This window comes from Rhinoderma darwinii, chromosome 4 (genome assembly GCF_050947455.1).
Source record: "Rhinoderma darwinii isolate aRhiDar2 chromosome 4, aRhiDar2.hap1, whole genome shotgun sequence".
In the NCBI taxonomy this organism is placed as follows: Eukaryota; Metazoa; Chordata; class Amphibia; order Anura; family Rhinodermatidae; genus Rhinoderma; species Rhinoderma darwinii.
Genome location: NC_134690.1, coordinates 61,946,600 through 61,972,489, shown reverse-complemented (window position 1 = coordinate 61,972,489; position 25,890 = coordinate 61,946,600). Strand labels below are relative to the sequence as shown.

General features: G+C 42.3%; 1 protein-coding gene across 1 annotated transcript in view; it reads right to left on the bottom strand.

The window, feature by feature from the left end:
• Window positions 1-576: 576 nt before the first annotated feature.
• ADI1 (acireductone dioxygenase 1) overlaps window positions 577-25,890 on the bottom strand; it is a 46,786-nt gene continuing 21,472 nt past the window's right edge. Inside the window, exons 2-4 of the mRNA XM_075861142.1 lie at window positions 15,965-16,084; window positions 2,711-2,890; window positions 577-2,386 (exon numbers count right to left, since the gene is read on the bottom strand). Coding sequence (XP_075717257.1) covers window positions 2,267-2,386; window positions 2,711-2,890; window positions 15,965-16,084 — 420 coding nt within the window. The 3' untranslated portion in view covers window positions 577-2,266. The remainder of the gene's footprint in view (window positions 2,387-2,710; window positions 2,891-15,964; window positions 16,085-25,890) is intronic.

Genomic DNA, 25,890 nt, shown 5'->3' with positions numbered 1-25,890 from the left:
AGCCTGAAAAGTAAAATAAAATGCAAAAAAATTAATAATAAATACACATACAATACCCACCCCAAAATAAATGTTCCCTCCTGCCAATCATTGTTGTAGTGTTAGCCCTGACCCAATCACCCTAAAATAGACATGTAATATATAAAAATTGACGGTAGACCTTTTATTTGTGATCATCTTTGTCTATTTTAGGGCAAGACCAAATTACTACCAGAAAAAAATTAGCTGGAAGTAAACACAGATTTTTTTAGTATTTTCAAAATTTAAGCCTAGAAATCTAAAATAGCAAAAAGAATGTATAAATCAAGATTAAAAAAAAAAAAAAAAGCATTGTCTATGAAAAGAAAAATTGCAAAAAACACGTCGCTAGCCCAACAAATTATAAGTTATAGCCGCTTAACTAACACGTGCTAAAAATGGCTAAATGGTGTCTGGTCCTGAAGGATCAAAATAACGCGGTCCTGAACTGGTTAAATAAAATATTTAGCAAGTCTGTGTGTTTACCTTTAAATTTCGATATCTCTGTGTTTTCTCATTGTACAATACAACTAGAAGACGGAGGAACATAACAAGGTCTCAAATAATAAAACTTTATTGTAATCATTTTGTGGTTGGCATTTCACAGCAGGAGGATTAGTTGCCTGGTCTGGCACTTCTGCAATGTCAGGGAATTGATATTGATTTGAACAAAGACATAGAGGAAAGTGCGGATTTATCACATAGTAATTACAGCAGCCCCGACTGTACATTGATCTCTGCATCCGATGGCTGGATTTTCTGATCCTTCTTTTGCATCTTCATGAACCAATATATAAGGACAGGTGGTTAGGAATGAGCAGAACTACACGCGTCTCCAATATTGAAAGATTCTGATTTGCTGAGAATCCGGAATCCACGCAGTTTCCAAAGTCGTCCTTTTATCTTAAGCTTGTCCCAGTGCACTGCAGAGCTGGACCTCCTTAGGGCAAAGACACAAGCAACCGATTTGTTGTAGAAATGTCTGGGACTGAAAATCAGTTCCAAGTTGTTCAGAGCCGTAATCCAGCAACCAAATTCAAGACTCAACAATCAAGGCATGCTCCATCAGCTTCCACGTCGCTTCTAGGGGAAAACAATTGCCTAATGCTGCACCTTATGGCAGCACTTGAAGTCGCTGCTCCACTGTACTGCCGCAGATATTTCCCAACTCCGAAATCAAACACTTGTTGAACAATCAATGTGCCGCTTGAACGCTTAATCCCATGTTGTGAGATATAGAAATATCTCACAGGGGTCCTGGTGCTTCTGAGAGATTCAATTAGGAGATCACTTGGTGTTCTGGAATGGGTGCACTTTAAAGAGTTGGATGAGGTTAGGAAACAGGTCTGGTTTTCTTCTCCCCAGAAGCAGTGCCACTCTTGTCCATGGCCTGTTCCTGTTATTGCAGCTTATTGCAGCTTATTGCCATTATTGGGAATAAGTCTTAATACCAGACACAGCACATGGTTAGAGTGGCGCTGTTTCTGGGGGAAAAAAAAAAAAGACCATGTTTTTCTAATACTGTACATCATTAAAGCACAAAGTGATCGGAATAGGACTTTCCATGCTTTATTTCCCAAACCGTGTCTTACAAATATTTGAAAAAAAAAAGCGTCACAGGTGTTCTGAACACATTCTCAGCTGTGTGACATACTTACACATTTCTCACACTGTACGAGAAATATTTCACCCGTGCGCGCACACTTAAGACTTAAGTGATTGAAGATGTTAAAAATAAAAAACGCTTTATTTTTGTCAGAAGTCTCCAAACAAAAAATTTGCAAAATGCTTATCCGCATATGGTGCTAACATGGCTACCATTTTTAAAGACTGAATTTCATTTCCAATCACTGACACTATTATACATGAGACAAATTAAAAACTCAGCTCTGCTACATCTGTACATTTCAATGGTAAATCTGTCCAATACCAAAGCATCGGCTATGCTTCCGTTCACTTACTGCTCTCCCTGGTTCGGACGTCATTTGGTTTAGCCTATTGGCATTGTATTTAGAGAACACATACATTTTAAGGCACGTAAGATGCGAAAGTATAGTATGCAAGACCTAAGACACCCCTGATATTTTCAGATTAAAAAAACGGGGCTTCTTCGAATTTCCTACCTCAGATCAAATAAAATACCTACATTGTGCTGTACATAAGATGCATTCAGTGGGATTCGCTTTTGTAAAGAATTACAGCCATGACCCATGGTATTAGACTGATAATATATCACTACTAAAGACTTTTATGCCGTCTGAGCCAACAAATGTAAATATTTGGTGCGAGCCTCGAAGTCATCGGCAGGCCGGTTATACGGGGTCCACACTGGTTCTCCGACAAACAGCCTCAGCGCTTTCACGTAGTTCTAGAGACAGAAGTAAAGAGAGGAGTCAGCAGAGCAGGGATCTAACAGATAGGTAGAATCATTCTGTGGTCTCTGTCAGTAGGGACTCTATTTACATTATGCATCACCCCAATCACTGCGATCAATGTCCCGGCATGGGAGCAGAGAGGCATAAAGACAGGACTCAAAAGACAGCAACAGGATCTTTACACACTGGTGCTATTATTCTATGTGCAGTAACATGGGCTACAGGGTGCTAGTACTTCTCAGCCCAAATAGAGTAACACCTGACGACCGCCCCTAGGTATTAGAATGCACCAAAATGTTAAGAGCAGTACTACGCACATTCTCATCCAGTGTAAAGCGGTGGTAGATGCCAGCTGGGAGAGTTATCATGTCTCCTTTCTCCATGGAGATCCTAATCCATCGCTCTAGATTGTCTCGCACATCAAAGTAACCGCTTCCCTCCAGGATGTAGCGGATTTCATCATCCAGATGCAAGTGCTCTTCATAAAACGTTTTTAGCTGGAAAACAAAGTTACGTGTCTTATAGATGTAAAAATAACATGAACCTAACAAAGATTTGACAACTTTCATAGTTGAATATAAGATAAAAAGCTTGCTATATAAGAAATACACAAAAACGAGTTGTATGGTTTCCGAGTTAACCCCTAGCCGCACCACACTAACTATATTCTCTAAAATGTGAAGTTTTTCACAAATAAATATTGAATTTATCGACCAAATTTTTCCACTAACATAAAGTACAATATGTCACGAGTAAACAATCTCAGAATCGCTTGGATAGATAAAAGCATTCCTAGTTATTACCACATAAAGCGACATGTCAGATTTGAAAAAATCATCTGTGTCCACAAGGCCAAAACAGGCTGTGTCCTGAAGGGGTTAATGGATGGGTTTCCGGTTAACAGGTTCCCGACCGCTGGCCGTAAATATACGGCCAGCGGTCAGGGTCTCTAAAGTCCGGCGTATAGTATATATACGGCCGCACTTCAGAGACTGTGCACGTGCGATCGCGTGCACACAGCTCTATGCCCTGGCTGTTGCTAACAGCCATGGGCACTGGGCAGAATGTCAGGGGTCAATCTTTTGGCCCCTGAACATGTGATCGCTGTGACAACCAATCACAGCGATCACATGCATTTCTGCATAGAAAACAGTGTGCACGCGATCGCGTGCACACAGCCCTGTGCCCTCGCTGTTACCAACAGCTCTGGGCACTGGGCAGAGTATCAGGGACCAATCTGATGGTCCCTGAACATGTGGTCGCTGTGAAAACCTATCACAGCGACCACATTTGTTTTATTTTGACTTTTCTGGCAGTAAATCTCCTGCCTCTTTTCTTCTCCTCAAACATTGTTTCAGTTTGAGGAGAAGAAGAGACTCGGGAGAATTGCTGCCAGAAGAATACAGTTACAGTTACACAAAAAATACAGTTACACTCTAAAACATTCTCTGTATAGATAGATTTATATCTATCTATACAATCTATCTATCCATCTATCTATTTTTCTATCTATCTACCTTTCTTTCTTTTATTCTATTAGAATAGGCAGGTAGGGAGTATATAATTATATATATATCCACATATATATAATATATATAGCAATAGCGGTTTATTTTTTTGTTAGCGGTAGTGTAGATATATATAGCAGTTAGTTTGTGTGTTTTATAAAAAAAAAACTATTTGTTTAGTTAGTGTTAGTTACGTTATGGCGAGGAAGTTGTTTAGCGCCGAGGAGGCATACGCCATGCTGTGGTCTGAGTCGGAGACCGCATCAGAGATGGCGTCCGAGATGGAACCTGTTTTAGGTAGTGACGATGACAGCGTCACTTCAGGTTCATCTTCAGGGGACGTTGTCCCTGATGCAGTCGAAACTGCAGAACATGAAAGCGCAGGGCCAAGTAGCGCTGTAGCACGGGAGAGCCTGGTCCCTCCAGTCCAGGCTCTTGTATGGGCACCTGCCCCATCTTTTGGGCCTAGAATCCACGGATTTACGGCCACTCCTGGCATAACCGTGGACAATACAAATTTTGTCCAAATGGATTACTTCCATTTATTTATAACGGACGACATCCTAAATCAGATTGTCCACGAAACAAATTTATATGCCACGCAATATATAAGGCAGAAACCTTCATCCACCCATGCCAGAGATTGGACGCCCACCAATTTGCAGGAATTAAAAAAAATTTTGGGGCTCACCCTAAATATGGGTATTGTCAAAAAGCCCTCCATTAGGTCTTACTGGTCAACAAGACCCGCCCAAGCCACCCCAGTATATTCTGCAGCAATGCCCAGGTCTCGTTATGAGACAATAATGAGGTTCCTCCACTTCAATGACAACGCACAGGCCCCCCCAAGTACCGATGCAAACCGGGATCGGTTGTTCAAAATAAGACCGCTAATAAATTCCCTGAATAATTTATTTCTGCAACTCTACACCCCTGAGCAGAATGTAAGTGTGGACGAATCCCTCCTCAACTTTCATGGCAGACTTAGCTTTCGCCAATATCTACCTTCCAAAAGGGCAAGATATGGCGTTAAGCTCTACAATTGTGTGAAAGCGGGTCAGGATATACCACCGCCTTCAGGATTTATGAAGGGCGGGACCGCACAATAAATGTTCCTGGATGCCCCCCTGATCTTTCCACCAGCAGTAAGATCGTGTGGGAGATAATGCAGCCTCTGCTTCACAAGGGGTACCACCTGTACTGTGATAATTTTTATTCTAGTGTGCCCCTGTTTAGGCATTTGCATGCTGCAAGGACTGGGGCATGTGGTACCATGCGCAAAAACCGAATTGGTTTTCTACAGCAATTAGTGGGTAAGCGCGTGGTAAAGGGGGACTCCTGTGCTTATGCATCTGAAGAATTGCTGGCGGTCAAGTTCAGGGATCGCAAAGATGTGTATGTGCTAAGCACGATTCATACCGCAGGAACAGTGGCAGTGACGGAAAGAGGGGCAACATCGGACAAGCACAAACCAGTGAGCGTGTCCGAATATAACAAGTACATGGGGGGGGTGGATTTAAGCGACCAGGTTTTACAGCCCTATTTAGTAAAACGCAAAACTAAAACCTGGTACAAAAAGGTGGCCATTTATTTGTTACAGGTGGCCATCCACAATTCATTTGTGCTGTATAAAAAAAACAGAGGCAGAGACACATACCTGGATTTCCAGGAAAAAATTATTGAAGGCCTCATTTTTGATGTTCAGGACACCCGAGAATGCCCCCAGTCTGAGGATGTCACGCGACTGACTGAAAGACACTTCATCAGTCGGATTCCCCCAACACCAACCAGAAGCAACCCCCAGAAAAAGTGCCGCGTCTGCAGAAAAGACGGGCACCGCAAAGATTCCCGATATTTCTGTCCCTCATGTCCCTCACAACCAGGCCTGTGCATTGAGCCATGTTTTAAAAAATACCACACTGTTCTGAATTATTAGATTTTAGTTAATTTGTTGAAAATATATTTGCCCTACATTACGTTTTTATTTTTCCCATGATTTTACTCCAAGGGTGAGGGAGGGAATGGGTGGGGGGTGGATGTCATGTTTGATGTTTTCTAAAGTTCATCTGCTGGAGAGCTCCATTTGCATAAACCTGCAATTTCTTATTTTAGAAAACCCAAAAAAATAAATTCCCATTATACCCCTAGATGAATATTTTGGGATTTCTGCTTCAAGAGCAGATATTTTGGAAGTGTTATAGAAACTCTGTTGAGTTTTGTAAAACCAGCTTTGAAAAAAAGCGATATGTGAAATAATCTTCTTCTATCCTCCGCCCTCCTACATCTCTATTTGATAAATAAGGCCACATATTTGGTATCCCCGTGCACGGGAAAAGTGGCAGAATGTGAACGGAGATGAATTTTGGCCGTGGTCTATGCCGTGTGTGAAAAATGCTGGTATAAACTGACGCATTTGCTAAAAAATTGCTAATTTTATTTTGATCCATCTTATTCAAGAAACTTTCAGAAGAAAACTGGACTGTCTAAAAATATGATAAACCCCTTGAAGAAAACCTTGTGGGGTCTACTTGTGTGAATGAAGTCATTTATGGGGTGTTTCTAATCTTTCAGCAGCATTACACCCCCCAGAAAACAGTATGCGGCTATAAAATCAAGTGCAGAATTCCTGGACCGAAAAGGCCAAAAAGCCTCTTTTTATGCCAAGCCCTGGCACATGCCCATGAATAAAGCACACATATTTGGTATCCCCATGCACGGGAGAAGAGGAAGAATGTGAAATGCGATGAATTTTGTCCGTGGTCCATTTTGTGTGTGAAAAAGCTAGCATAAACTGGCGCATTTGTTAAAAAAAAAAAGCTAATTTTATTTTGTTCCATCTTATTCAAGAAACTTTCAGAAGAAAACTGGACTTGCTAAAAATATGATAAACCCCTTGAAGGAAACCTTGTGGGGTCTACTTGTGTGAATGAAGTCATTTATGGGGTGTTTCTAATGTTTCAGCAGCATTAGGCCCCCCAGAAAACAGTATGCGGCTATAAAATCAAATGCAAAATTCCTGGACCGAAAAGGCCAAAAAGCCTCCTTTTATGCCAAGCCCTGGCACATGCCCGCACAGCGAATAAGGCACACATATTTGGTAGCCCCATGCACGGGAGAAGTGGAAGAACGTGAAAGGAGATGAATTTTGGCCGTGGTCTATACCGTGTGTGAAAAATACTAGCCTAAACTGACGCATTTGCTAAAAAAGTGCTGATTTTATTTTGGTCCATCTTATTCAAGAAACTTTCAGAAGAAAACTGGACTTGCTAAAAATATGATAAACCCCTTGAAGGAAACCTTGTGGGGTCTACTTGTGTGAATGAAGTCATTTATAGGGTGTTTCTAATGTTTCAGCAGCATTAAGACCCCCAGAAAACAGTATGCGGCTCTAAAATCAAATGCAAAATTCCTGGACCGAAAAGGCCAAAAAGCCTCCTTTTATGCCAAGCCCTGGCACATGCCCGCACAGCGAATAAGGCACACATATTTGGTATCCCCATGCACGGGAGAAGTGGAAGAACGTGAAAGGAGATGAATTTTGGCCGTGGTCCATACCGTGTGTGAAAAATGCTAGCATAAACTGGCGCAATTGCTAAATTCTTGCATTTTTTTCCAATTTTGCCCACTTTAGAGAAAAAAATAAAAATGATATATACTGACAAATGCCACTAAAACAAAGCCCTATCTGTCCTTTAAAAAGAGTGTAAAATTCAAAGATGAACTTTATTCACCTGCAGAGTTATAGTCATCTAAAGAAGCGCATAGCAAAATTGTGAAATTTGCTCTGGTCATTTAGCTGTAAAACAGCCTAGTCCTTAACCGGTTAAGGATCCTCATCGGTTATCTAAAATTGAAAGCAGCTACAAAGTGTATCTCTCACTCCGGAGAATCTGGCATGTCCATACATTACATGACTTCAACAAGAACTGGCTAATGCTTAATTTTCCCTATGGTGGCCCTGCAGTGAAGTAGAACACTTGCTGTCCGGCTTCCCCACAGACAACAGCTTATTGCTAAGGGTCCCAGCAGCAGAACCAGAGGCGTAGCTAAAGTCTCATGGGCCCTGATAAAGTTCAGCCCCCCACAACAAAACCAAAATCTCACCCTGTATACATTTGTGTATATAGAGTACATCATATATCAGGGCTCATGCTCAAAGACGTATTCCTGCTCTATAAAATGGAGTTGTAACATGGCCACCATAGCATCCTATGGGGCTCGACTGTTCTATTTGAATCTATTAGAAAAAAATAAATAAAAACGTGACTGCTCCATCGCATGACACATTATGAAGGTATTCTCTCCTAAAAGTATTTATTTTAGGGGAGAATACCTCTATAATACAATGCTGTACATACCATAGATTAGAAGGCTGCTATGGAAAAATTTCAGACCCCAAAACTAATTCAAACCTTATTCCAGATCCCTTGATTAATCCAGGATAGGGTCCAAGCCCGGCACACACTGGGTCCTGAGGCTGAACAACATCAGGACCCAGTGCGGTGCCATCCAGAGGTTAAGACGACTCAGGAGCAAAGAGGCGAAGTAAAGAGAGAAGTTACTGTAGTAACTGGGTCCCGTGTAGTCTCACCTAATGGAAACTAGACAGTCCCCAGTTACTACAGTAAGGGGGGATTCACACGAGCGTGTATTCGGTCCGTGCGGGCCGCGTGGTTTTCACGCGGCACGCATGGACCAATACAAGTCTATGGGGCAGTACAGACAGTCCGTGCTTTTTGCGCAGCGTTTGCTGCGCAAAAAGCGCGACAGGTTCAATAACTGCGTATTTCGCGCATCACGCACCCATTGAAGTCGATGGGTGCGTGAAAACCACGCAGGTTGCACGGAAGCACTTCCGTGCGAACCGACTGAAACAGCGCACCAGCTGTCAAAAGGATGAATGTAAACAGAAAAGCACCACGTGCTTTTCTGTTTCCGAACATCCAAACGGAGTGTCTTTGCGATGAGCGAAGCCGGACAAGCAAACCGAACTTCACTGGGTTCGGCCGAACTCGTTTGGGCCGAACCCGGCAAAAAAATTATCGGTACGCGACGTCAGGAGATAGTCACTGTCCATGGTGCTGAAAGAGTTAAACTGTTTCAGCACCATGGACAGTGACTTCCGATCCCAATATACATGAACCTGTAGAAAAAAAAACGAAGTTCTGACTTACCGATAACTCCTGGCGTCTTCCTCCAGTCTGACCTCCCGGGATGACAATTCAGTCCAAGTGACAGCTCCAGCCAATCACAGGCCAAGCACAGGCTGCAGCGGTCACATGGACTGGCGCGTCATCCAGGGAGGTGGGGCCCGATGTCGAGAGGCGCGTCACCAAGAACACGTCACCAAGGCAAAGGCCGGGAAGTTCTCGGTAAGTACGAACTTTTTCTTTTTTTTCAACAGGTTTTTCGATATTGTGTTCGGCATTCACTGTCGAGGGTGCTGAAAGAGTTAGCTCTTTCAGCACCTTGGACAGTGACGGGCGTCGTCTAGCCTCTTCTCTATGATGGCGGCTGCGCGAAAATCACGCAGCCGCGCATCATACACAGATGACACACGCAGCTGTCAAATGTTTTTTGCGCGCGCAAAAACGCAACGTTCGTCTGTATCTGCCCTTAAGGCTGGGTTCACACGACCTATTTTCAGACGTAAACGAGGCGTATTATGCCTCGTTTTACGTCTGAAAATAGGGCTACAATACGTCGGCAAACATCTGCCCATTCATTTGAATGGGTTTGCCGACGTACTGTGCAGACAACCTGTCATTTACGCGTCGTCGTTTGACAGCTGTCAAACGACGACGGATAAAAATACAGCCTCGTCAAAAGAAGTGCAGGACACTTATATACATTATATGCAGGACACTTCTTTCAGACGTAATTTGAGCCGTACTTCATTGAACTCAATGAAGCACAGCTCAAAATTTACGGCTGTCAGACAAGCCTCGCAAAATGCGAGGAGGAGGAATTACGGCTGAAACGAGGCAGCTGTTTTCTCCTGAAAACAGTCTGTCATTTCAGCCGTAAAAGCCTCTCATCGTGTGCACATACCCTAACTCTGCTGATCAACAATAAAAAAATGATGGCTTCAAAATATCTTTGACAGCTATGGTGTGAGGCGCTGTGGCCCCTGTCTTGATTTGGGTCCCAGTCACAAACTTATCACTGGGGGACCTTTCTAACAAAAAGGGATTCTTCAAAAGGGGACAACCACTTATGGGCTGGCTGCTATATAAACTCGGCCTATTAGTTGCAAATCCAGACATATACAGAGTATTAAAACTCCACATAAGGGGTGGACTAAAGCGCTATTGCCCGGCCCTACTGCCCTGCACTTGTACCTTTAACGAGAAACTCGAGCGCCAGCCCAGGCCACAACTCTGCCATAATTCCCGGCACAAAAGAAGGCACCTGCAGAAGCTTCACGGGGGCTACATCCGAGTAGCAGCACCTCCTTATGCACTGCTGCCACACCTCTGTGGCCTGAAACACAGACCGCAGCAGATCGACTCTGCTCCAGCACCCCAGCGGCTCCCCTCCAGCGCTATCTCCCCAGGCATCAAAGTTTAGGCTTGAGGCCTCCAAATTCTTTGCGTGGAACCCAGCTCATCAGGTACTCGCCATGCCGCACACAGACCCCTTGAGACAACATCTGCGCCATACAACGGTCAGCACTCCTCAAATTTTAAGTCCCAAACCCCTCCCTCAAACTGGGCTGATCCGCTTCCTTTTGTATTTTGCATGGACGATGAGCACCAAACTTTCTTAAATATTACTCGTCTACCCACCTTCGTGACATGCCGACGTGGTCCACCTTTCCAGGATGCACAAAACCTACCAATTACTGAGACACTTCCAGAGTTTATGGCGTTCGCAAAGGATTTATGGAAATGCTATACTACTATGGTTTGATTTTGCCCCAAAAAGCATCTCCTATGGCATCATTCTTGTTCACCTATTTACTCCCTTCTAGTTCCTCTGCCCTTATCCCCAGGTCATTGTATACTAATGGCTTCCTTTGATTTGCAGATACAGCTCATTTACACGATAGAGAACGGATTTCCTTTGCAGAACTCCAAGCTAAATTTAATCTCCCTTCTAGATCGCAGTTCCACTATCTTCAAATTATACATCAAGGGACCACACTATAAGGAACTTCTCAATACTCCATTCCTGGGCCCTCTACTAAAGGTCTTACATCGGCTCTATCTATCTATATCTATCTATCTATATACACATATATATACACATACACATACACACGCACACACACAGTGAAGGAAATAAGTATTTGATCCCTTGCTGATTTTGTAAGTTTGCCCACTGAACAGTCTAGAATTTTTAGGCTAGGTTAATCTTACCAGTGAGAGATAGATTATATAAAAAAAAACAAAAAACAGAAAATCACATAGTCAAAATTATATATATTTATTTGCATTGTGCACAGAGAAATAAGTATTTGATCCCCTACCAACCATTAAGAGTTCAGCCTCCTCCAGACCAGTTACACGCTCCAAATCAACTTGGTGCCTGCATTAAAGACAGCTGTCTTACATGGTCACCTGTATAAAAGACTCCTGTCCACAGACTCAATTAATCAGTCTGACTCTAACCTCTACAACATGGGCAAGACCAAAGAGCTTTCTAAGGATGTCAGGGACAAGATCATAGACCTGTACAAGGCTGGAATGGGCTACAAAACCATAAGTAAGACGCTGGGTGAGAAGGAGACAACTGTTGGTGCAATAGTAAGAAAATGGAAGACGGAAGGTGAGAGCTCAGCCGAAAACTACACGGGGGGAACTTGTTAATGATCTCAAGGCAGCTGGGACCACAGTCACCAAGAAAACCATTGGTAACACATTACGCCGTAATGGATTAAAATGCTGCAGTGGCCGCAAGGTCCCCCTGCTCAAGAAGGCACATGTACAGGCCCATCTGAAGTGTGCAAATGAACATCTGGATGATTCTGAGAGTGATTGGGAGAAGGTGCTGTGTTCAGATGAGACTAAAATTGAGCTCTTTGGCATTAACTCAACTCGCCGTGTTTGGAGGAAGAGAAATGCTGCCTATGACCCAAAGAACACCATCCCCACTGTCAAGCATGGAGGTGGAAACATTATGTTTTGGGGGTGTTTCTCTGCTAAGGGCACAGGACTACTTCACCGCATCAATGGGAGAATGGATGGAGCCATGTACCGTCAAATCCTGAGTGACAACCTCCTTCCCTCCACCAGGACATTAAAAATGGCTCGTGGCTGGGTCTTCCAGCACGACACTGACCCGAAACAAAGCCAAGGCAACAAAGGAGTGGCTCAAAAAGAAGCACATTAAGGTCATGGAGTGACCTAGCAAGTCTCCAGACCTTAATCCCATCGAAAACTTATGGAGGGAGCTGAAGATCCGAGTTGCCAAGCGACAGCCTCGAAATCTTAATGATTTACAGATGATCTGCAAAGAGGAGTGGGCCAAAATTCCATCTAACATGTGTGCAAACCTCATCATCAACTACAAAAAACGTCTGACTGCTTTGCTTGCCAACAAGGGTTTTGGCACCAAGTATTAAGTCTTGTTTGCCAAAGGGATCAAATACTTATTTCTCTGTGCACAATGCAAATAAATATATATAATTTTGACTATGTGATTTTCTGTTTTATTTTTTATATAATCTATCTCTCACTGGTAAAATTAACCTAGCCTAAAAATTCTAGACTGTTCATGTCTTTGACAGTGGGCAAACTTACAAAATCAGCAAGGGATCAAATACTTATGTCCTTCACTGTGTATATATATATCTCATCTTCGATGAACTCACCACCAAAACCTGACTCAGGGCATCACTGTACATGCTTGAATGGGAATCCTATATCGGACCAGTTTCCAGACCTAACATGGCAACATATACGGCATGGAGCAGCTAAACCGTCAATTTGCACCACTTATAAGGAGAACCAATATAAGACTATGATGACGATGTACGGAATTACTCCATTATCTGAACCCCCTTCTCCTTAGTATCTGCTGGTGAAGTGGGCTGGGGATTGGTATTCTGCTGCATATATTTTAGGACTGGTACCTTATCAAAATTCTTTGGCATCAAATTTCTGAAGTGCTTACTAAGGCCCCATTCACATCTCGTTTGTGCTATCCGCCGAGCGTATACGTTTTTAAACACTAAAAAAAAAGTATTAAAACGTATAGCTCAGCGTATACATAGACCAAAATAGCATCCGTTTGGTCTAGGTTTGTCATGGTTTACGTTGGGATAGGTTTTTTTTTTTTTTTTTAAAGTACTGAAAAGCGTAGTCTGTTGTGCGATTCTGTACTTAAAAAACATATACGCGATATAAGTTTTTTTTAGCATTGATCTCAATGGATGACGTACGTAAAGCTATATGTTTTTATCCGTTTACATACAGTAAATCTGTCAGTTTATTTTTTTTCCATCAGTGTTCATTTAAAAAAAAAAAAAAAAAAAAGTCTACTTTTTTTTAAGTAAAAAACGGACAGAAACGTATACCGATTTATGAGTATACGCTAAATGTACACGCTATAGAAAACAGAACGTAACCAGAAAATGGTCCACGTTTTTATGTTTGCAATGGTCCACGTTTTTATTAAAAAACCGTATACGCTTGGCGGATAGCACAAACGCGATGTGAATGGAGCCTAAGGTGTTTCACCGACAAATTACTTTGGATCCACTTCCATATATACTGTACGTCTCCCCGGAGAGAATGGGCAAAGACTCCACCAGGCGTCTTCTCCAACTGCGGACAGCAGCCAAGAGTCTAATAACTAGTTTCTAGAAACAATAGTCTCCCCCTACAGTAATAGGCCTTTATGTGAAAATTCAGGACATCTGATGAATGGAACATCTGACAGTTTCTTTACGGACTAGAATTTTATGAGAAGGTGTGGTCTGTATAGGAGAAATAATGGATCCCTATAAACCTCTAAGGGCCAGTTCACACAGAGTTTTTTGACTAGTATTTTGACTCGAAAAATGTGCCAAAAAACGGCCGAAAATGCCTCCTATTGATTTTAGTGGGAGGCGGAGGTGTTTTTTTTCCCCGTGAGACCGAAAAAGAAGGGACATGCCCAATCTTCGGGCGTTTACGCCTCTGACCTCCAAATTTTGAGGCAGATTTTGCTCTGCCTGCACACAGATTTTCACTCCGTTTTTTGCCCGCGGCCATGGAGCACCGCGGGCAAAACGCCACTAAATACGCTTTCTCTACCTCCCATTGATGTCAATGAGAGGTCAGAGGCGTAAATGGCCGAAGATAGGACATGTCCCTTTTTCCCGCGAAAGTTTTTCCGCCCACGGGAGAAAAAACGCCTCTGCCTCCCATTGAAATCAATGGGAGGCATTTTCGGCCGTTTTTTGGCGCGTTTTCGATGTGGTTTTCCACGTCAAAAAACTGTGTGAACTGGCCCGATTAGTTCCATCCAATGGCTCACCATATTCTCTCCATTCTCCCTCTTTTTTTTCTTGTGCGTGATTTCTATCCTTTTTAAAGTTTACTTGTTTTATCTTCTATGTAATGAACCTATTTATATGTTAGATTTGTATTGGTTATACAAAACAGTTCACAGGGTGGACTTTCCTCTTTAAAGATGGAACTTTGTAATTACATTTTATTAAAAATTATTTTAACATTTCGAGATGCAGCTGCTTTGTTTCCTGTATATAGAGCATCTGTATCTAGCGCGGAGATCGGAATCCGTCAGGTAACCTGCACTACATGCTGTAAACCCTGCCCCTCTATTAGAGCTGTCACTCAGAGCAGTCTCCTGATTGGTCACTGAGAACAGAGAGTGGCACTTGATACCGCCGCACCGGAAGGATCAAATGTAACTTGCATGACCGAGAAAAAAGGTACGTTTAAAATGCCCTCCCCCTCTACTATAGTACTGGGTCAGCAGTTTTGAGGCCCTTTAAAACTGCTCACAGGTTACCTTAAAGTCTTTTAATATTCTTTAATATTGTATTCAGTTATATCTGTTCTAGGGAAACCAGTGCGGCCTCCATTTAGGGCAACCAGTGCGGCCTCCATTTAGGGCAACCAGTGCGGCCTCCATTTAGGGCAACCAGTGCGGCCTCCATTTAGGGCAACCAGTGCGGCCTCCATTTAGGACAACCAGTGGGGCCTCCATTTAGGACAACCAGTGGGGCCTCCATTTAGGACAACCAGTGGGGCCTCCATTTAGGACAACCAGTGGGGCCTCCATTTAGGACAACCAGTGGGGCCTCCATTTAGGACAACCAGTGGGGCCTCCATTTAGGACAACCAGTGCGGCCTCCATTTAGGACAACCAGTGCGGCCTCCATTTAGGACAACCAGTGCGGCCTCCATTTAGGACAACCAGTGCGGCCTCCATTTAGGACAACCAGTGCGGCCTCCATTTAGGACAACCAGTGCGGCCTCCATTTAGGACAACCAGTGCGGCCTCCATTTAGGACAACCAGTGCGGCCTCCATTTAGGACAACCAGTGCGGCCTCCATTTAGGACAACCAGTGCGGCCTCCATTTATGCTCCCACAGCTTTCAAAGACGTTCCAGTGGCACATATAAGGCACATCTATACTCCAGTATCTCTACATTGTTATTCATGATCCTGGGAAAGATGGGTGAAAACATTTGTAGGACCTGTAACAGCGATCATATTGGTTGTCACACCGCTTTCTCAGTAACAGAGAAATGCAATTAAATTTATAGAACAACACAGGGACATATTTATAGAACACAGGGACATATTTACAGTGGATATGTTCTTTAAAATTCAACCGTCTACCTGCAAACTGGTCAGAACCAAAGAGATGCTTCATATAGACCGAAGCTTTACCGTCTTTTGGAAGTTCTCAAATGTCAAATCATTATTCTCATGGAAGATGGAGAAGGTAAATGATAAATATTATAAAATATAAACAAAACATCTGATAGTCAACTGTTGAGAAAAGCTGAAGCTCGGTCTTATGTCTGGTGTACGGGATGTATCATGTCGTCCCGGCACCTGCGAGCTGCGTCCTCTCCATTAAAGACAAAGACAACAATTTACCTTCTGCTCGTAATTGGGCAGCGTGTCTTCACGTATGGTGATTATATCCATCCAAGAGTAATTATTTTCTTTGCGAATCTTGGCCAGCTCTGGATCAGTCTCATAATTCTCAGCATCCAACTGGTGAGGGAAAAAAAAAAACAGGAAAAATAAAGTGTAAACATATGTATTGCTGTGAGCACAACAGAGCAGCGTGTCCAAATAACGGCTCGGTGACAGATGTAACTGGGGGAAAAAAACGGAACAGAAAGACTAAAGAATTTGTTGTTATACAAGTGGCAGTGGATTAAATGAACACATTTTCTCTGATACTCTACGAAAGCCCCCAATTTATCAGTTTACTTTAGGGCCAGGCAAAAACAGACTAAAATCTCAAATTGTTTATTAAGTTTATGGATGAATATTGATTTTAATCTTACATTTTCTTGCTTTTTATAAAAATAAATAAATAGTACAGTGAGCTAGCGCTGGAAGTAGGAGTCCGATATATTCGATGCTGGCTTCCTTCTCCCGCCACCAGCTCGGATTGACAATAGTGAAGAAATTGTCAATCATAGCCAGCCCATATTAAAACATCAAACACTTGATCCCAGCACCAACTCACTGAACTGTCCACGCCAGGAAAGATGGAGTCCGATGGCACATTTAATAAAAGTTTTATATAAAACACACATCCAGTAGTCATAACTTTTATTTCTAGGTTGACCGTATTTTGCTGATGAGCTGTATTTTATTTATTTTTGGTGACATTTTGCAATGCATGTAAGTAAGCATTTTACATTTACATTATTTTACCGCTCACCCCAAATAATGTGTTAACTGTATTGAACGGGTTGTTATGGTTACAGGGATACCAAGAAATGTCTCTTACATAAACATCATGAAAAAGTAATAGGATTTATTACAAAAATGTGTTTTTTTTTATTTAAAAAAAAAAATGCATTTGCGCGCACATATATAAATAGAAAACACGCGCACACATATATATAAATAGAAAACACACACACACACACACACACACACACACACAATGCCTGTGGGAAATAACAATATTAAGTCCCAGAAAATCCTCTCCTATATAACAGTGCAGCCTGTGGTCACTCATACAGCAGGTCATAAATTTGGGACCTAGCTGAAACAAGACAAGAGAAAAAAAAATAAATTACAAAATATACAAAGGCTTCCCCCGAGCACGGTCCATGTGTCGGGTAAGCCCCCCTAATGTCTTGTGTAGGAGAAGCAACACAGGACGTGAGATTGCTGAAAGGACAGACAAATTCCTTGCTGCCGGCAGTGTCATAACGCAGCTGCAGGAGTGGCGGCTGATCGGTAGGGTTTGTAGGAGGTGCGGAGCTTGTGTAATCCCTGTGCGGTGCCGCTTTTGAGGGCAGCTTGTAACAATTCTATTTCACGATTTGTAGTAAAACAGAACCGTCAGTGGCGCTTAAGACAAATCAAATTAATTCCATTGATGGCCGAGCTTCAGTTTACTTATTGCATTTTCTCTATAATTCCAGATTTTGCTTTGTAATAATTTGTTTTTGTTTGTTTTATTATTAAATAAATTTACCATGATAAAATGCCCTGTGATTCTCACTGACATTTGTCTAGAGTTATATTTATTAAAGGAGTGGTCTCAGTCCCTACTCCCAACTAGGGCATATGAACATCATAGAGGGGGTCCCTGAATGGGGCACCTTCTATGAGCAAGAATGAAGATCTGTCATGTAGGGAAAATGTATGGCTGGCTGCAAAATCCCCTAGCAAAATCAGCAACTCCTATCTGACAACCCCTTTACTCACTAGTTACCAAGGAGAGAGATAGCTAGCTAGATAGCTAGCTAGCTAGATATCAGAACAGGGGCGGAATAAGAACACCATGGGCCCCAGGCACTTTTTCAAACTCCAAAGACAGTACTCTGAAGACGCTGTACCGTATACACTACCATTCAAAAGTTTAGGGTCACTTAGAAATTCTTATTTTTGAAAGAAAAGCAGTTTTTTTCAATGAAGATAACATTAAATTAATCAGAAATACACTCTATACATTGTTAATGTGCTAAATGACTATTCTAGCTGCAAACGTCTGGTTTTTAATGCAATATCTACATAGGTGTATAGAGGCCCATTTCCAGCAACCATCACTCCAGTGTTCTAATGGTACATTGTGTTTGCCAACTGTGTTAGAAGGCTAATGGATAATTATAAAACACTTGAAAACCCTTGTGCAATTATGTTAGCACCGCTGTAAACAGTTTTGCTGTTAGAGGAGCTATAAAACTGACCTTCCTTTGAGCTAGTTGAGAATCTGGAGCATTACATTTGTGGGTTCGATTAAACTCTCAAAATGGCTAGAAAAAGAGAGCTTTCATGTGAAACTCGACAGTCTATTCTTGTTCTTAGAAATGAAGGCACTTCCATGCGAGAAATTGGCAAGAAACTGAAGATTTCATACAACGGTGTGTACTACTCCCTTCAGAGGACAGCACACACAGGCTCTAACCAGAGTAGAAAGAGAAGTGGGAGGCTCCGCTGCACAACTGAGCAACAAGACAAGTACATTAGAGTCTCTAGTTTGAGAAATAGACGCCTCACAGGTCCTCAACTGGCAGCTTCATTAAATAGTACCCGCAAAACGCCAGTGTCAACATCTACAGTGAAGAGGCGACTCCGGGATGCTGGCCTTCAGGGCAGAGTGGCAAAGAAAAAGCCATATCTGAGACTGGCTAATAAAAGGAAAAGATTAATATGGGCAAAAGCACACAGACATTGGACAGAGGAAGATTGGAATAAAGTGTTATGGACAGACGAATCGAAGTTTGAGGTGTTTGGATCACACAGAAGAACATTTGTGAGACGCAGAACAACTGAAAAGATGCTGGAAGAGTGCCTGACGCCATCTGTCAAGCATGGTGGAGGTAATGTGATGGTCTGGGGTTGCTTTGGTGCTGCTAAAGTGGGAGATTTGTACAAGGTAAAAGGGATTTTGAATAAGGAAGGCTATCACTCCATTTTGCAACGCCATGCCATACCCTGTGGACAGCGCTTGATTGGAGCCAATTTCATCCTACAACAGGACAATGACCCAAAGCACACCTCCAAATTATGCAAGAACTATTTAGGGAAGAAGCAGGCAGCTGGTATTCTATCTGTAATGGAGTGGACAGCGCAGTCACCAGATCTCAACCCCATAGAGCTGTTGTGGGAGCAGCTTGACCGTATGGTACGCAAGAAGTGCCCATCAAGCCAATCCAACTTTCTGTAGTTCACAGCTCAGATGTCTTTGGCTCCTCACTGTTCCAACATTTCCGCACCTGTAAACGAAGATAAAATTCTCATGATGCCACACTCTATGCTTCTAAATATAATAGTATCATACCATGAATATAATAGTACTATACACTGCGCCCCTGAATATAATAGTACTATACACTGCGCCCCTGAATATAATAGTACCATACACTGTGCCCAGGAATTAAAAATTGTCAAACACTGTAAAGTAAAACACACACTAAGAATGCCCCCTGTACATCGCACCAGTCACAATACCCCCTGTAGATAGTGGCAGTTACAATGCCCTCTGTAGATAATGCCCCCCGTATGATGTGGATACAATTGGGTAAGAGGTCCCACTTCACGCCAGTTCTCTGAACCAGCTGTAATTCTAACAGCCGATACGGGAGAGCCATGGTGAACTGGGCCCCCTTCCAGACTCTGGTCCCGGGCACTTGCCCAGATTGCCCTTATTATAATCCGTCCCTGTATCAGAAGACAGTTTGTTTGCCAAACAGCTGGAGAGTGGTACAATAATGAGTGTCTGAAGGCAACAGTGAAGCATGGTGGAGGTTCCTTGCAAGTTCCATTTCAGTTAATGGAGTTGGGGATTTGGTCAGGATTAATGGTGTTCTCAATGCTGAGAAATACAGGCAGATACTTATTCATCATGAAATACCATCAGGGAGGCGTCCGATTGGCTCAAAATTTATTCTGCAGCAGGACAACAACCCCAAACATACAGCCAATGTTATTAAGAACTATCTTCAGGGTAAAGAAGAACAAGGAGCTGTGGAAGTTATGATAATGCCCTCACAGAGCCCTGATCTGAACACCAAGTCTGTCTGGGATTACACGAAAAGACAGATGGATTCGAGGAAGCCCACATCCACAGAAGATCTGTGGTTAGTTCTCCAAAATGTGTGGAACAATCTCCCTGCCGTGTCCCTTCAAAAACTGTGTGCAAGTGTACCTAGAAGAGTTTATGCTGTTTAAGGCAAAGGGTGGTCACACCAAAATATTGATTTGATTTAGATCTCTTCTGTTCATTCACTTTGAGTTTTGTTAAGAAAAGCTATTAAAAGTTATGCATATGATCACATTTTCAAGCACCTAGCTCCAATCTGTGGCATGTGGAAGGCGCATAAAAGCCAGATTTAAAGCAAAATTTTTTTAGCCACATGAAATCCCAAAAATCAGATCAAGTAGTGTGGGAGGATTGTGAAATGCCTCCTGTCCGTCAATGTGCCAGTTATCGCCACTTGCCGAAAACAGAGAGGGACAGAATTCTTGAACTTAGAGACCTTGGTTTATCACTCAGATCGCTATACGCCTAGGTTGAGATGTCAGCACTGTTCAACGTAGCGTGTCCCAGAGGTTGGAAAAACAATAAAAAGGAATGACACCAAGAGGTGCGCTGCGGCGAACCTCCGCACGAACGAGTCGTCTGATTGGAAGAATGGCGCATAGTGATGAGTGTCAACACAAACCATCAGAAGGTGTTTGCACGACATTGGGCTACGAGCCAGATACAGGTGTTCCATTGATCACACGCCACCGCTCTTAAATGCTATCATGGTGCAAAGCAAGACGGCATTGGGGGCTGGAATGGAGGTCTATCCTCTTCAGCGAGGAGTCCGCCTTTTGTCTTGGATGCAATGAAAACTGGGGATCGGTCTGGAAACAACGTGGGCAACGTCATGAAGAAGCCTTCACAAGGGAACTTCACACCGGTCCTACTCCCGGGATTATGGTGTGGGGTGGCATAATGTACAGAAGCCGGACCACTCTAGTCTTTATTTTATGTACACTAACAGCTCAGCGTTACATTGATTTGGTCGTGGAACCAGTGGTACAGACATTTCTCCAAAGTGACCCAGAAGCTGTTTTTCAACAAGACAACAACGCCAGGCCACATGCTGCTCATGCTACTGTGAGCAGCCTGCGTGGCCTAAACATGCTACCATGGCCTGCAGCGCCTCCGGACTGGTCTCCAATCTAGCACATCTGGGAATTCATTGGTTGGCAATTGCAAAGGGACCTGTCAGCAGCTAATCTTAATGATTTGCGTGCCCAAGTGCATTCAGCGTGGCTTAACATTCCTCAGACAACCATTAACCCTTTCATGCCGACAATCTGTAGATTCACGTCCTATCCGCATATACCCCGTGCAGATCAGACGTGAATCTGCAGACCTTTGCTTCTGCCGGCATAGCGCTGGGGTGAGCGCTTTGAGGCCGGCGGTGTGTGTCCCCGTCTCCCCAGGAACCTGTTATCGGATAGCCGAACTGATTGGTTTGGCTACAGAGAATATGATCACCGTTATTAACCGCTTCCCGACCGCCCACAGTAAATTCACGTCGGCGCATGCTGGGCTCTGTGCAGCGCCGACGTGAATTCACAGTGGGTGTTAGGAGCGCGATCCGGGTGTCTCAGAGTAGCGGTGACACCCGGATGACGCTGTCAACCCCTGCCTCTGGTCCCGGAGACAGGACCGGGACCTGATTGGTTCAGGTCCCGATCATGTGATCGCAGGGAAAGTTTGTTGTAGCAACAAACTGGAAAGTTTGTTGCTACAACAAACTTTACCGGGGACCGATTGCGGGTGCTGCCGTTGGTTGCATGGCAAAACCGGAGTCCATACAAAGGCCTCCGGTCTGCCATTCACAGAAGCCAATGACACTGACAGATTATAATACATTACACTACCTAGGTAGTGTAATGTATCATAGCAGCTTTCAGTGCTGCAGGTCTTCAAGTAAAACAAAGTAAAAAGTAAAATAAAAATGTTTTATAAAAGTGTAAAAAGAAGTTATAAGTTACAAAAAATGTTTTTTTTCCCTATAAGTCTTGTATTATAGGAAAAAAATTAAACCGTTAAAAAAGTACACATATTTGGTATCACCGCGTTCGTAACAACCCAAACTATAATATATTTTTTTTCCCGCACGGTGAACACCGCAAAAAATAATTAAAAAAACAATGCCAGAATCAATTTTTTTGGCCATCATCCCTCCCAAAATATATATAAAAAGTGATCAAAAAGTCGCATGTACCCCAAAATAATACCAATAAAAACTACAACCCGTCCCGCAAAAAACAAGCGCTTACACAGCTTCTTTGACTAAAAAATTACAAAATTATGGCTCTCAGAATATGGGGACACAAAAAAATAGATAGAAAAGTGATTTTATTGCGCAAATGCCACAAAACATAAAAAAACCTATATACATATGGTATCGCCGTAATCGTACCGTACCGACCCACAGAATAAAATAAAATGTAATTTAAAGCGCACGGTGAACACTGTAAAAAAAAAAAAAAAAAAGCCAAAAAACCATTGTCTAAATTTCTTTTTTTTTGTCACTTTGCCCAAAAAAAATAAAAAAATTGAATAAAAAGTGATAAAAAAATAAATAAATCACATGTATCCTAAAATTGTACCAATGAAAACTACAGATTGTAACGTAACAAATAAGCCCTCGCACGGTGGAGAAAAAATAAAAAGTTCTGGAATATAGCGACAGAAATTGTGCAGAGCGTTCCAAAAGCGGATAAGATTGAACACCATTTATCAGTGCGACACTGGCCATATATCTACGAATTTTTATTTACCCCATTATTATACCCTATTATTATGCCCTGATGTACTTTGCCCAGCTTACATATACCCTACATTATAAACTGAAATACCAGCAAAACCCCAAACAGAACTATTACCAAGCAAAATCTGCGCTCCAAAATCCAAATGCCGCTCCTTCCCTTCTGAGCTCTGCCGTGGGTCCAAACAGCAGTGTATTGCCACATATGGGGTATTTCCGTAAATCGGGAGAAATAGCTTTACAAGTTTTGGGGTGCTTTTTATTCTTTATTCCTTGTAAAAAAAAATGTGTTTATATTTTTCCCGAAAAAAAAGTAGATTTGCATTTTCACAGACAAACTCCAATAAATATAGCAGAAGACCTGTCGGGTCAAGATGCTAACTATACCCCTAGAAAAAAGTCCTTGAGGTGTGTAGTTTCCAAAACCACTTTTGAGGAGTTTCCACTGTTTTGGCACCACAAGACCTCTTCAAACCGGACATGGTGCCTAAAATATCTTCTAAAAAAGGAGACCCCCAAAATCCACTAGGTGCTCCTTTGCTTCGGAGGCCGGTGCTTCAGTCCATTACCACACTAGAGCCACATGTGGGATATTACTAAAAACTGCAGAATCTGGGCAATAAATATTGAGTTGCGTTTCTCTGGTAAAAACCTTCTGTGTTACAGAATTTTTTTTATTACAAATGAATTTCGGCAAAAAAAGTGAAATTTGTAAATAACACCTCTACTTTGCTTTATTTCCTGTGAAACGCCTAAAGGGTTAAGAAATTTCTGAATGCTGTTTCGAATACTTTGAGGGATGCAGTTTTTAAAATGGGGTGATTTATGGGGTCTATCTAGTACATAAGGCCCTCAAAGCCACTTCAGAACTGAACCAGTCCTTGAAAAAAAATAGGCTTTTTTGACATTTTCTGGAAAATGTGAGAAATTGCTGCTAAAGTTCTAAGCCTTGTAACGTCCTAGAAAAATAAAATAATGTTCAAAAACAATGCAAATATAAAGTAGACATATGGGGGATGTTAATTAGCAACAATTTTGTGTGGTATTACTATCCGTTTTACAAGTAGATACATTAAAAATTAGAAAAATTATAATTTTTCCAAATTTTCTTTACATTTTGGTATTTTTCACAAATAAGCTATGAATTTAGTGACCAAATTTTTCCACTAACAAAGTAAAATATGTCACGAGAAAACAATCTCAGAATCGCTTGGATAGGCAAAAGCATTCCAGAGTTATTGCCACATAAAATGACAGGTTAGATTTTAAAAAATGGGGCCGGTCCCTCAATGGCCAAAATTACCTTAGTCCTGAAAGAGTTAATAACTTCATTGATCACACGCCAAGGCGTTTAAGTGCGTGTATTTCTGCGTGTGGCTTCTACTCGATACTGAATAAGTCGAGATGTTTGGAATATTTTGTTTCCATTTTTTTTATCATTAATAGGTCTATCGATGCGGTGATTTCCACAATTTCAAAATGTTTCCTTGGTGTTGCAATTTCACGGTTGAGGAGTGTATATATTAGTTATTATGAGGTAAAACTGGCACCGCTGGGGTGTTGGTTCATACAAAAATGTGCCACTGTATTTACAGAAGCTTTGCAAACATTTCCATTAAAATCACAAACCATACCCTTGCTGTGTGTGTAGGCCTCACCTTAGGACAGGGCCCTAGTGCAGTACAAGTTTACAGCCACTGCTTTATTAGTCAGAATGTTTTTCCCTCGCAGAACGAGTGCTTGTTAAAAGAAAGTGCCCAATCTGAGTGGAGTACATTTTCTGTCTGTTCAGGAAATGGTGGCAAAATAAAAACAGGTCTCCTAGTATACGGCCTTTATAACCTATTACTACAGCACATTCCCACTGTTCTACTGTTGTCGCACATTTGCTGTTTACAACAAAAAAAAAAAATGGCGATTGCACAAGACTTATCTCTAGTGGAACATTGCTGGAGTCCAAGCTTAAAACGGTCATTAAAATTTATATTTGAACAAAATGTTGAAAAAATCTCGGCAGTAAATTATGACAGTGCCACAATGCCAGGTAACTGGGAACTCCAGCTAATGAGGCATCAAAGGCAAATTCATTTATTAAATGTAGTCGTTCACAGTCAATTACTCTGCATCCTGAAGCTAAAATAGGAAGGTCATTATAAATCAGAGACTTTCCACGCAAGATTCGGTCTTTCTACCCTGGAAGCAGATTTGTCGAATGTTTTGTTTTTACCAGTTATGAGGGATTATTTTGTTTGGGTTATTTGCATTCCTCATGTTTTCCCTTATGGAAACAGCTGCCATTGCAACTGAGAAATACTATGAAAATTTCAATCTCAGAGCTACACGGCCATAGACCGTAAAGTCCGGCCCATGAATGACCCATTGCTCAGACACATGGTCATTGAGCCACAACATACCAGGTGGTTATTGGCCACTCAAGACTACTAAATTGGGGGGATGGCTCCATAAAAAAATCTATTGCATCTGAAAAATATTGGCCAAAAAATAAAAAATAAACCTCGTCCAATCAATTTTTCAGGAAGTATAGATCAAGCACTTGGGTCAAGGTATTAAAGGGGTTGTCCGAGATTTTTTTTTTTTAAGTACAGATAGAAATACATTACACATATTAAAAATTGCATAATATACTTACCTGTGCAATCTTGCTTCTGTTCTCCGCTCTGGCTGCTTCTTCCTTCTGGTCACTTGAGCTCTGACGTCACCTTTTCAGCCGCCTCCACTGTCGTGTCGTATCCTGATCACATGGTCTCGCACCAGCGAGACCTCGGATGGTACACGACACGTCACTTGTCACGTGGGGTAGATCGGCTTCTTCTGCTTCACATGCAGTAACGCGCATGCGCTGTCACTGCTGTTCTCGCAGTCCCTGCTGTTCTCGAGATAACAGCAGGGGCCGCGCATGCGCGTTACAATAGAACAAGCCGATACACACCACGTCACAAGTGACGTGTCGTGTACCCGGCAAGAATTCAAGATCAACAAAGCAGCAGAGCCGGAGCAGAGAGAGACGTCAACAATCAAGTTCCCGACGGC